The sequence below is a fragment of the Brassica napus genome, chromosome C1, assembly GCF_020379485.1.
Source record: "Brassica napus cultivar Da-Ae chromosome C1, Da-Ae, whole genome shotgun sequence".
Lineage (NCBI taxonomy): Eukaryota > Viridiplantae > Streptophyta > Magnoliopsida > Brassicales > Brassicaceae > Brassica > Brassica napus.
In genome coordinates, this window is record NC_063444.1 from 44,821,864 (window position 1) to 44,834,938 (window position 13,075).

The following is a 13,075-nucleotide window of genomic DNA, read 5'->3' on the forward strand; positions in this document are numbered from 1 at the left end:
TAACTGAGATTGCCAAACTCAAGCCCGTTATCAGTTCTGAGACACTTCACTTCTGTCCAGACTGATTCTCAACTAATACTTTCCATTCACAGAACTTCCCGAAAGCTTCATCTTTGGTCTTCAAGAAATAGAGCCACACCTTATGCGAGCAGTCATCAATTATCGACAGGAAATACTGACACTTTGAGATCGACGGATGCACGTTTGGTGAACCCCACAAGTCAGCATGAACATAGCCAAGAACCTTCTCTGTATCATGCTTTCCGACTGAGAAACTGACCTTCTTAGCCTTTCCCATGACACAGCTTTCGCAGAAAACTTGAGCACCAACTTCTTTTTGATCAAGAATGCCCTTACTGACCAGAATCTTGAGGTTCTTCTCACTGATGTGACCAAGCCGGTTGCGCCACAAGCTAGATCCCTGATCGCTTGCCTGCGCTTGATGAGCCTCCTCAACAACCGCCTCTCCATCCAGGATATACAAACCCTGTTTCAAAATACCTCTCATACCCAGTCTTCCATTCTTGTGAAACGTCACCTTACCATCTATACCACTGTGCTTAAACCCCAACTTGTCCAAGGTTCCAGTGGAAATCAAGTTCTCCTCAAGTTTGGTACATAACGAACGTTATGCATCACCGTCACTGAGCCGCCATGAGTGTTGACTCTCACCTAACCAATACCTTTAGCTTCCACGGTGTGATTATCTCCAAGTAAGATCTGGTTCCCATCAAGCTCATTGAATGTATCAAACCAGTCCCTCCTGGACGTCATATGATAAGTACATCCAGAGTCAATCACCCAGTTATCTCTCGGATTCAAGTCAGACACAACCAAGGCGTCGGAATACTGCAGCTTCTCCACTATGACAGCAGCTTCACCTTGGTCTTCTCTATCAAACTTCTTCTTGCGAGAGTAACAATCTTTCCTCATGTGTCCTTTTTTCTTGCAGTACCAGCACACCATTCGCGACTTCGAATTTGACCTGCTCCGACCATTCTTCTTGGAGTCTCCTCTCCATTCAGTCCTGCCTCTCCCTTGATGATGATCTTTCATGACCAATCCTTCACCCGTCTCTTTACCATTCCAACCACCATCTTTGAGTTCTCTCTCCTTATCACGGGCTGCAGCAATCACTGCATCCAGTGTGATAGTGTCTTTTGCGTACTTCAGAGTCTCCTTCAGCTGATTGTATCGAGATGGAAGAGAGCATAGTAGTAAGATCGCCTGCACTTCATCTGTCACAGTGACTCCAACACTACTCAGATCAGATACAAGCTTCAAGAATTCGTCAATATTTGCGTCAATCGAAACTGAATCCACCATCTTGAAATTGTAAAACTTCAACTGCAAGAAATATCGGCTCGGGAGAGACTTTGACATATACAGCTTCTCGAGTAACGTCCACATAGCCGATGCGGTGGTGCAGTGACTAATCTTCTTAGCACATGGTCGCCAACATTCAGCACGATTATATTCATCGCTTTCTTAGATTTCACTATCTTCTCCGGATCTTGAATCGCAGAGCTCTCCTTGGGAGATCTGTGATCACTGGATCAACATCTTCTTTCTTCTCGATCTTAGGTGGATCCTTCAGAAGTTTGTCATCTTTCAAGATCTCCTTCAGTCCCAGGTAACCTAGGTGCGCAAGCATCCTAATCTTCCACAACATGAAATCCCCAGATCCGTCGAATCGCTCGACTTCAATCGCGTCTTCGCCATGTCAACCTGCATGCTCTGATACCAATTGTTGAACTCTCAACTCTGCGAATTGATCAGTCTTGATTATAATCGAACGTTATCGTCTCTGATCGAAACTCTCAATCCCTTACAATCTCTCGTTTGCAAAAGAGAAAATAAAGAAGAAGAATACACGAGACACACACGATTTAACCAGTTCGGGAGCTCGGAATGAGCTACGACCTACGTCTGGTGCCAGAAGATCCTGGCAATTCACTATGATCACTGGTGTTACAATCTCTTGAGCTTAACAAGTGTAATCGCTCAGCTCAACAAGAAAGATGTTAACAACAACAACTAACTCGAGACTCGTTTGAGCTTCTTATCTATACTCAAACCCTCCTTCTGACGTGGAGTCTCTATCTTGATGTTGGTTTAACCTTTTCACTAATAACCCGGTTAACCGCAAACCAGCAACTCAAATCGTCTTGGTTTTGAATCAACTTCTCAACAAACTCCACCTTGAGTCAACAACCAAGATCACATCATAGCAATTGCACTGCGAATCCTTACACTGGCAATCACAGAAGTCTTTCAAGCTTCTGTGACGTTCAACAGCCTCAGGGCCTCGTTGAACTTAATCACTGGAATCACCTTAGTCAACATGTCTGCTGGGTTTCTCGAACTTGGAATCTTCAACACTTCAACTTCACCAGACTCAACCCAATCCCTGATGAAATGATACTTCGACGAAAAATGTTTGGTCCTCTCATGATATACCTTATTCTAAGACAAACATATCGCACTTTGAGAGTCACACCACACTGCAAACTTCTTCTGTTCATAACCCAATTCCTCCAGCATCCCTCTAATCCAGATGCCTTGTTTCACTGCTTCAGTCAAAGCAATATATTCAGCTTCAGTAGTTGACAGAGCTACTATTGGCTGTAAGCACGACCTCCAACTCACAGTATTGCCTCTAACTTGAAACACATACCATGTTATTGACCTGCTTCGGTCTCGATCAGCAGCACAATCAGAGTCACTGAACCCTTCCACATCAAGCTCCTTGTTCTTCTTGTACGTAATACACGTCTTTGACGTATCCTTGATGTATCGCAAGAGCCATTTCACAGCTTCCCAGTGTATTTCTCCCGGTCTACTCATGTACCTGCTGACCAAACCAACTCCATACGCAAGATCAGGTCTGCTTCCTACCATTGCGTACATTACACTCCCAACTGCACTCGAGTATGGTACTACTTCAGGATTCAACATCTCAGACTCCTCTTCTATTGCAGCAAGTTTGAAATGAGCACCAACTGGAGTATTCGAGCTTCTGCAATCACTCATGTTGAACTTCTTCAACACCTTAAGCAAATAATCTGACTGAGACAATTTAAGAATACCTTCCCCTCTATCTCTGAAGATATCAATCCCTAGGATTCTCCTTGCACTTCCCAAGTCCTTCATTTCAAACTCAGAGCCCAGCAACTTCTTCAGCTTAGTGATCTCACTCATATCCTTAGCCGCAAGCAACATGTCGTCCACATATAACAGGAGATACACGAACCTCTTCTTTGTAACCTCCTTTATGTAAACACACTGGTCTTGAACACTTCTCTTGAAATTCTCTTCTCTCAAGAATTTATCAAATCGCTTGTTCCACTGTCGTGGGGACTGCTTTAAGCCATATAGCGACTTCTTCAAGAGACAGACTTTATCATCTCCACCTTCTTCAAAACCCTCAGGCTGCTCCATGAAGATTTCTTCATCCAACTTCCCATGGAGGAAGGCTGTCTTCACGTCCATCTGCTCCAGCTCGAGATTCTCATGAACTACTAAAGACAACATGATCCGGATAGACACATGTCTCACCACTGGTGAGAACACTTCCTGATAGTCTATCCCTTCTCGCTGTGAATAACCTTTCGCAACGACTCTGCCCTTATATCTCTTTGGCTCTCCACCTGGGACCCCAGGTTTTATCTTGAACAACCAACGGCAACCAATCACTTTTATGTCTTTCGGTCTGTCCACAATGTCCCATGTCTCATTCTTTTCCAACGAGGTCATCTCATCGACTGCGGCATCATTCCACTTATCCTTATCTGCACTCCTCATTGCTTCGTAGTAGTCTTTCGGTTCTTCTACCTCCATTTCTTCAAATACAGCCAGTGCAAACGCCACTTCAGAGTCGTCCGTCAAATGATCTGGTGGAATAGCTTCTTTATATCGAATCGGAGGCACAATTACTCGTCTCTTTCTGTCTCTAGCTAGTTGATAATTAGCTAGATCATTGCGTTCTTCCTCCCTCTCAGTTCCTTCCTCCCCTTTTTCAGAGTCAGACCCACTCTCCTTTGTTTTGTCTCTGACTCCACCTGCTCCACTACTCGTTGAAGCCTCGTTATCTTCATCAACTGATCTTTCTTCAGCTACCATCTTTCCATTTCCTTTATCGAGTACCAACTCAACTTGAGTGCTTGCCTTCGCTCCTGACGGACGTACAACCTTCGGAGTCTGCTTATCAATATCTTTGAACATTGTCTGTTCCTGAAACTGCACATTCCTACTAATCACACACTGCTTCTGATCAATCAACCAAACCTTGTAGCTCTTGACCCCTGGAGGGTAACCAACGAAAACACCCTTCAAAGCTCTCGGTTTCAACTTCCCTTGATCCGCGTGAACATACACAACAGACCCAAAAGTTCTCAAGTGTTTATATCCCGGCTTCTTGTTTAACCAAACCTCTTCTGGAATGTTGTTGTCGATAGCCGACGATGGAGTTATGTTAATCAAATAAGATGCAGTAGCAGCCGCTTCTGCCCAGAACCTTTCACCCAGACCAGATTGACTTAACATACATCTCACTTTTCTCCATGACAGTGCGATTCATACACTCAGCGACGCCGTTCTGCTGCGGCGTATAAGTGCACGTCCTATGCCTTATAATCCCACTCTTGTTACAGAATGAGTCAAACTGAGCATTGCAAAACTCAAGCCCGTTATCAGTTCTGAGACACTTCACTTTCTGTCCAGACTGATTCTCAACTAATACTTTCCATTCACAGAACTTCCCGAAAGCTTCATCTTTGGTCTTCAAGAAATAGAGCCACACCTTATGCGAGCAGTCATCAATTATCGACAGGAAATACTGACACTTTGAGATCGACGGATGCACGTTTGGTGAACCCCACAAGTCAGCATGAACATAGCCAAGAACCTTCTCTGTATCATGCTTTCCGACTGAGAAACTGACCTTCTTAGCCTTTCCCATGACACAGCTTTCGCAGAAAACTTGAGCACCAACTTCTTTTTGATCAAGAATGCCCTTACTGACCAGAATCTTGAGGTTCTTCTCACTGATGTGACCAAGCCGGTTGCGCCACAAGCTAGATCCCTGATCGCTTGCCTGCGCTTGATGAGCCTCCTCAACAACCGCCTCTCCATCCAGGATATACAAACCCTGTTTCAAAATACCTCTCATACCCAGTCTTCCATTCTTGTGAAACGTCACCTTACCATCTATACCACTGTGCTTAAACCCCAACTTGTCCAAGGTTCCAGTGGAAATCAAGTTTCTCCTCAAGTTTGGTACATAACGAACGTTATGCATCACCGTCACTGAGCCGCCATGAGTGTTGACTCTCACCTAACCAATACCTTTAGCTTCCACGGTGTGATTATCTCCAAGTAAGATCTGGTTCCCATCAAGCTCATTGAATGTATCAAACCAGTCCCTCCTGGACGTCATATGATAAGTACATCCAGAGTCAATCACCCAGTTATCTCTCGGATTCAAGTCAGACACAACCAAGGCGTCGGAATACTGCAGCTTCTCCACTATGACAGCAGCTTCACCTTGGTCTTCTCTATCAAACTTCTTCTTGCGAGAGTAACAATCTTTCCTCATGTGTCCTTTTTTCTTGCAGTACCAGCACACCATTCGCGACTTCGAATTTGACCTGCTCCGACCATTCTTCTTGGAGTCTCCTCTCCATTCAGTCCTGCCTCTCCCTTGATGATGATCTTTCATGACCAATCCTTCACCCGTCTCTTTACCATTCCAACCACCATCTTTGAGTTCTCTCTCCTTATCACGGGCTGCAGCAATCACTGCATCCAGTGTGATAGTGTCTTTTGCGTACTTCAGAGTCTCCTTCAGCTGATTGTATCGAGATGGAAGAGAGCATAGTAGTAAGATCGCCTGCACTTCATCTGTCACAGTGACTCCAACACTACTCAGATCAGATACAAGCTTCAAGAATTCGTCAATATTTGCGTCAATCGAAACTGAATCCACCATCTTGAAATTGTAAAACTTCAACTGCAAGAAATATCGGCTCGGGAGAGACTTTGACATATACAGCTTCTCGAGTAACGTCCACATAGCCGATGCGGTGGTGCAGTGACTAATCTTTCTTAGCACATGGTCGCCAACATTCAGCACGATTATATTCATCGCTTTCTTAGATTTCACTATCTTCTCCGGATCTTGAATCGCAGAGCTCTCCTTGGGAGATTCTGTGATCACTGGATCAACATCTTCTTTCTTCTCGATCTTAGGTGGATCCTTCAGAAGTTTGTCATCTTTCAAGATCTCCTTCAGTCCCAGGTAACCTAGGTGCGCAAGCATCCTAATCTTCCACAACATGAAATCCCCAGATCCGTCGAATCGCTCGACTTCAATTCGCGTCTTCGCCATGTCAACCTGCATGCTCTGATACCAATTGTTGAACTCTCAACTCTGCGAATTGATCAGTCTTGATTATAATCGAACGTTATCGTCTCTGATCGAAACTCTCAATCCCTTACAATCTCTCGTTTGCAAAAGAGAAAATAAAGAAGAAGAATACACGAGACACACACGATTTAACCAGTTCGGGAGCTCGGAATGAGCTACGACCTACGTCTGGTGCCAGAAGATCCTGGCAATTCACTATGATCACTGGTGTTACAATCTCTTGAGCTTAACAAGTGTAATCGCTCAGCTCAACAAGAAAGATGTTAACAACAACAACTAACTCGAGACTCGTTTGAGCTTCTTATCTATACTCAAACCCTCCTTCTGACGTGGAGTCTCTATCTTGATGTTGGTTTAACCTTTTCACTAATAACCCGGTTAACCGCAAACCAGCAACTCAAATCGTCTTGGTTTTGAATCAACTTCTCAACACTCGCACTCAAATATAGTCCACCGTCATTATCTAGGAAATTACACGATTGGTTTAACCGGTTTAACAATGATGTTGTGTTAGTCCAATTCAACTCGGAATCCACTCAACTAGTTCAATGATGTTGGGTATATTTATATTACCAATTAAATATAATACTGAGGAGGTATTGTTAACAGAGTACTAGTTGTTTTTTATAATAATTTTTCACTCAAACAGAGATCTTGTTTTAATTTGGGAAAATATAAATATCTCAAATCTTATATCTTTTTGTAGCATTGAACTTTTCTCTTTTTTTGAAGACCCATAAAACTTATCTTTTAAAAAGCAGAATCTATCAAATGGAAAATATAGGTTCACTCTGTCGGGAGTGTTAATTACTTCTCCTTTCAGAACTCAAATGCCGAAGTCCTCTAGAAAGAGAAGAAAAACGAGTCTGTATGTACTTTGTATGTAGACCCTACTTAGTGACGGAAGCGCGAAGACTTTTCAAACATACAATCGCAGAGAAAAAGGAGGGCTCACACGCCGGCTGCGTGACTGCTGTAAAGTTGGACTTGCCGACGTTACCCTGCTTATCTTTTCAATACTAACAATAATTATCGCTTTTTATCTCCATCTGTTATAGTACTTTTTCTTCCGTTATAGACTTGTAGTTCAACTACCATTATTTTTGCCAAAATAAGAACACATTTTAGTCTTTCAATTACCGACAAGGCCAATAAAAGATGCCGCCCGTTATAAATCATTTAGTTGATCGATCCATTTATCAGCCTGTGTAGCAAGACGGACCAAACCCATCCGCATGATCATATTGGCGCCTATCTACTCTTGTGTTTATCTACATTATAGTTGGTGTTTATCTTACGTATTGCTAGTCATTATCTAGTTAAGGATAAGTACGATCTCATGTCGATCCAGTATTTAGACCGTCATTACCATATGTATATAAAGACAAGTTGGTCGACCTAATAATACACACAAGTTCCCCTCTTCATTCACAACACATTATCAGCACGACCTTGTCTCTAAACCCTACCAAAAATCCACCACCCATAAATCAGAAACCAAACGATCTCTTGTTATTTTCCAGCGACTCCTAAAGCTCTTCCAGTCGCCTCCTTTTCTCTCTGTTAGCAACCAGCAGCAGCTCTCTCTCCTCACAGACCGTTCAACTCATCACAAAAGGTTCAGGTATCTTCAGAAAACTCAAAACGAAACCAAAAAGGATTTAAACCCTCAGCCGCATACATACAGCTACATCTAGCCGTATGTTTTTGCATAATAAAATCTAAAACCCTAATCTATTTTCAAAGCTTAAATCTCGTCTTGTTTCACCCTGTTTAAGCTTGTTTGATTTTTTTTAATTCTCCTGATGTGAGTTAATTGCTAGAACCTTTTAGGTTGACAATTACACCAATTTTTTTTTACATATCCGACTGCTGCATCAACTTAATCTGATTGTTTGCTTGCATTAGAAACTTGTTCTTGAATGTTTAAAGTCTTTCTCTGATATGTTGAAATCGACTAGAACCTGTCTCAAATTTGAAAGATTTTTTTTAATATTTTTAAGATAAATCCGATTTTTCTTATAGATAAATCTGAAATTTTTAAAGATAAATCCGATTTTTTTTATAAATCCGACTGAAAACAATATATTATATATTTTAATTCGATTTTCCTATTTTTAAAAACCTTATATCTTTATCTTAAATAAAAAAATAGGATTTTCAGCATTTATCAGAAAATATCGATTTATTTTTTTTCCTAATCCTACTAGGAATAGGAATTGCTAGTATTTATCTGAAAATAAATAAATTTTGGATTATTACTGATATACTAGCATTATCAAATCATTATATTTAATCTGATAAATATCGAAAACAAATAAAAGTAAGAAATGATTGCATTTTTTTTGAAAATGTATACTAATCTGATTTCATGCATGGATTTAAATTTATCTCGATTTTGTATAGGTTTAACTTTACCTTCCTGCATATCACATGAAATCATCTGATTAGGATAGATCATTCACACTGATTAGTTTACTTTCATGTCGAAAATTGATAAAACTGATCAGATTTCATGCAATGGATTTAACTTTATCCTAGATGTATAGGTTTAACTTTACCTTCCTGCATATACATGAAATCGTTTGGATCATTGAAAAAAATATTGTTATTTACTTGCATTGCTTGACCCGACTGAAAGAGTATGTGAATGATCCGATTATTTTCTTACTAATGGGGATAAACTATAAATATTTTTCAGATGTCAAAAATTGCGAATCTTGATTTCAGTGCTTTGAAAAGCAATGGTGACAACTACCTGGAATGGGCGCTTGATGCAAAGATCATGCTACGAACAAAAGATCTTGGTGACACAATCACCGAAGACAACAATTCCAGTGACAAAGACAAGAATAGAGCTATCTACATGATGCGCCACCATTTCCAAGAGAACTTGAAAACTCAGTACATGACCATGGAAAATCCATATGACCTTTGGATCGCATTACAGCGAAGATATGACCACCAGAAAACAGTGTTGCTTCCAAAGGCTCAATATGATTGGAAACACATAAGGTTCTTGGACTACAAATCAGTAGACGAGTACAACTTAGTCCTGTTCAGAATTGTGTCCTTGTTAAGGTTATGTGGTGAAAAAAGTAACCGAGGAAGAGATGCTTAATAAAACTCTCTCCACGTTTCCTCAAACCAACATGGTATTGCAACAGCAGTACAAAGAGAGGAATTTCGCCACATATACTGAGTTGATAGAATGTCTCTTGTTGGCTGAAGCTAACAACGAACTGTTATTGAAAAACAGTGAGATGAGACCTCCTGGTACAGCTCCATTACCCGACATCTCTAAGCTGGCTATAGAGCCAAAGAAAGAGAGTAACCTTGTCCAACACAATGACCATCCTGGTCCAAACCGTGGAAGAAGTCAAGGACGAGGTCGTGTTCTTTTAAAGCACACGGGCGAGGACGTGGTTGCGGTACCACACCCGGCTTTAGCTGTGGACATGGCCGAGGCCGTAGTGTGTCTTTTAAACCACAGATCAAAGCTGATCGATGCCACAGATGTGGTATGGGTAATCATTGGGCAAAGAATTGCCAAACTCCTAAGCATTTGTGTGAGCTTTACATGGAGAGCTTAAAAAGAAACCCGGAAGCTAACATGGTTCGAGACCCGGGATATGATGATGATGATGATGATGATGACTTGGAAGACGTCCAGGATCACCAGCACGAGTCAGACAAAGTTGATCACATGGGGTTTGAAACTTCAGACATAATGAAATAAGGAATTAAAATTCCATATATTGTTTTTTTTTATTGTTTTCCCCTGGATTTGGTGTTCTTTAAGATTGTTTATCAGTGTTTTGCTTTGGATTTAACTTTCCTTATGAATGAATAATTTTTTTTTTCATTTCTCATATGCCTAAGAATTAATTAAAGATACCATCTCTGAAAATTTTATTATTGTTCATTAACTTTATGATTATTGTTTTTGAATAATGAAAAGTGGAATGAATATAATCGTGGTGGACAGTGGCACCAGCCACACCATTTTGAGAGACAAACGATTTTTCATACATCTCACACATAAGGTAGCTAACATCACCACTATAGCTGGCACGGCTAGCTTAATTGAAGGCTATGGCCACGCCAATATCTTATTGACAAAAAGTACACATCTTGAGATTTAAGATGCTTTGTACTCACCTAGCTCAAACAGAACTAGCTCAAACAGAAGTCTATTGAGCTTTAAAGACATAAGACTGAATGGTTTTCACATCGAAACAATGGGTGAAGGAAGTAAAGAATTCCTACAGATTTATAAAATCACCCAAGGCAATAAGAAAGTCTTTGAGACTATACCTGTGGAATTCACTCTTTGGCACAATCGGCTGGGACACCCCGGTTCGAACATGATGCGAAAACTCATATCAAATTCAAATGGTCACAGTTTGAAAACAAAAAGAGTTATCCCTAAAAACATCACATGTGAAGCATGCTCACAAGGGAAACTAATTACTAAGCCATCACGTACCAAAGTGAATAAGGAAGTGGCAAATTTCCTAGAAAGAATACAAGTTGATATTTGTGGACCAATACACCCACCCTGTGGGACATTTAGATATTTTATGGTCCTGATTGACGCATCCGCAAGATGGTCACATGTTTGTCTCCTATCAACTCGTAATCTAGCACTTGCAAGATTGTTGCCTCAGATAATAAGACTGAGAGCACATTTTCCAGATTTTCCATTAAAGACTATACGTCTAGACAATGCAAGTGAATTCACTTCCCAAGCTTTTAATGACTATTGTATGTCCATGGGGGTAAGTGTGGAGCATTTTGTAGCACATGTCCATACTTAGAATGGCCTTGCTGAATCCTTTAAAACGGATCCAGCTGATTGCCCGGCCACTCTTAATGAATACCAAACTCCCAGTATCAGCTTGGGGACATGCATTACTACATGCAGCTGAGCTAATTCGCATCAGGCCATCTAGTGAGCACAAATACTCGCCATCCCAACTACTAACGGGTCATGAGCCAGATATATCCCATCTAAGAGTTTTTGGATGTGCCGTCCAAGTGCCTATAGCACCACCACAGAGAACAAAGATGGGACCTCAGAGGAGGATGGGAGTATATGTTGGATACGATTCCCCTTCTATTATTAAGTACCTAGAGCCAACAACAGGTGATTTGTTTAAGGCCAGGTTCGCGGATTGTCATTTTGATGAATCCCAGTATCCAGCATTAGGGGGAGATTATGGTAAGCTGGTACATGATATAAAATGGAATCAAACATCCTTAACATGGCAGGATCCTCGGACTAGAGATTGTGATCTAGAAGTCCGAAAGATTATAAATCTTCAAGAGCTAGCCAACAGATTGCCAGATTCCTTTGCTGACCCAAATAGAGTAACCAAGTCATACATACCAGCTGCAAATGCACCAATAAGGCTTGATGTCCGTGATGGACATAATCAGGCTGCTACTACGTCTAAACCACAATTGAAACGTGGTATACCAGTAGGTTCCAAAGACAAAGAAGTTCGGAAAAGAAAGAGTGCAAAGAAATCCGACAAAGTGGAAACTCTAGACATGGAAAAGGAAACTCATGTACCACCAAAAGATACTTGGGATGCTAAGAATCAAGGTAATGAAGTTTCTGACAATAATGAGATCTCAATAAATTATGTCATGTCTGGAAGGAAATGGAACAGAAAACATGTCGACATGAATGATATATTTGCTTATAATGTAGCAGTCGAATTGATGGATAATAAGGACCAGATTGGTTGAAATGGAAAGAAGCCATTAATGTGGAGTTAGAATCACTGAAAAAGAGAGGAGTGTTTGGACAGATCATCCGGACACCTCACAACATAAAACCAGTGGGATACAAATGGGTTTTTGTGAGAAAAAAAATGAGAAAGGAGAAGTTGTGAGATAAAAAGCACGACTTGTTGCACAAGGATTCTCACAAAGACCAGGAATAGATTATGAGGAAACTTATTCCCCTGTGGTGGATGCTACGACCTTAAGATTTCTAATAAGTCTGGCTGTAAGAGAAGGTCTTGATATGCGGTTAATGGATGTTGTAACTGCCTACTTATATGGTCCACTGGATAATGAGATATACATGAAAATTCCAGATGGTATTGAATTGAAAAACAAAGAGAGTTCTCGAGAACAACATTGTATCAGATTGAACAAGTCTCTTTATGGATTAAAGCAATTAGGTCGAATGTGGTACAATAGACTGTCCGAATATCTCCTGAAAGAAGGATACAAAAACGACCAGATCTGCCCATGGATATTCATAAAGAAGTTCAATAAGGGTTTTGTAATCATTGCAGTATATGTAGATGATTTAAATATACTAGGAACCTCTGGAGAAATTTCCCTAACTGTTGAATATCTCAAGAAAGAATTCGAGATGAAAGATCTTGGAAAAACAAAGTTTTGTTTGGGATTGAAACTTGAGTATATGAAAGATGGAATTCTTGTGCATCAAAAGGCATATACAGAAAAAGTACTGAAAAGATTTAATATGGACCAATCTCACCCATTGACTAGCCCCATGGTCGTGAGAAGTCTTGGTCCGGACACTGACCCATTTGGTCCGAAGAAGAAAAATGAGGAAGTCCTTGGTCCCGAAGTGCCTTATCTCAGTGCCATAGGAGCTCTGAT

At 40.9% G+C, this 13,075-nt stretch overlaps 1 protein-coding gene across 1 annotated transcript; it reads left to right on the forward strand.

Annotated features, from left to right (window-relative positions):
• Positions 1-9,128: 9,128 nt before the first annotated feature.
• Positions 9,129-10,166, forward strand: LOC106353467. The gene is made up of 3 exons (XM_013793227.1): positions 9,129-9,508; positions 9,687-9,858; positions 9,921-10,166. Exons 1-3 carry the CDS (start codon positions 9,129-9,131, stop codon positions 10,164-10,166), a joined length of 798 nt encoding a protein of 265 aa, XP_013648681.1.
• The last annotated feature ends 2,909 nt before the right edge of the window (positions 10,167-13,075 follow it).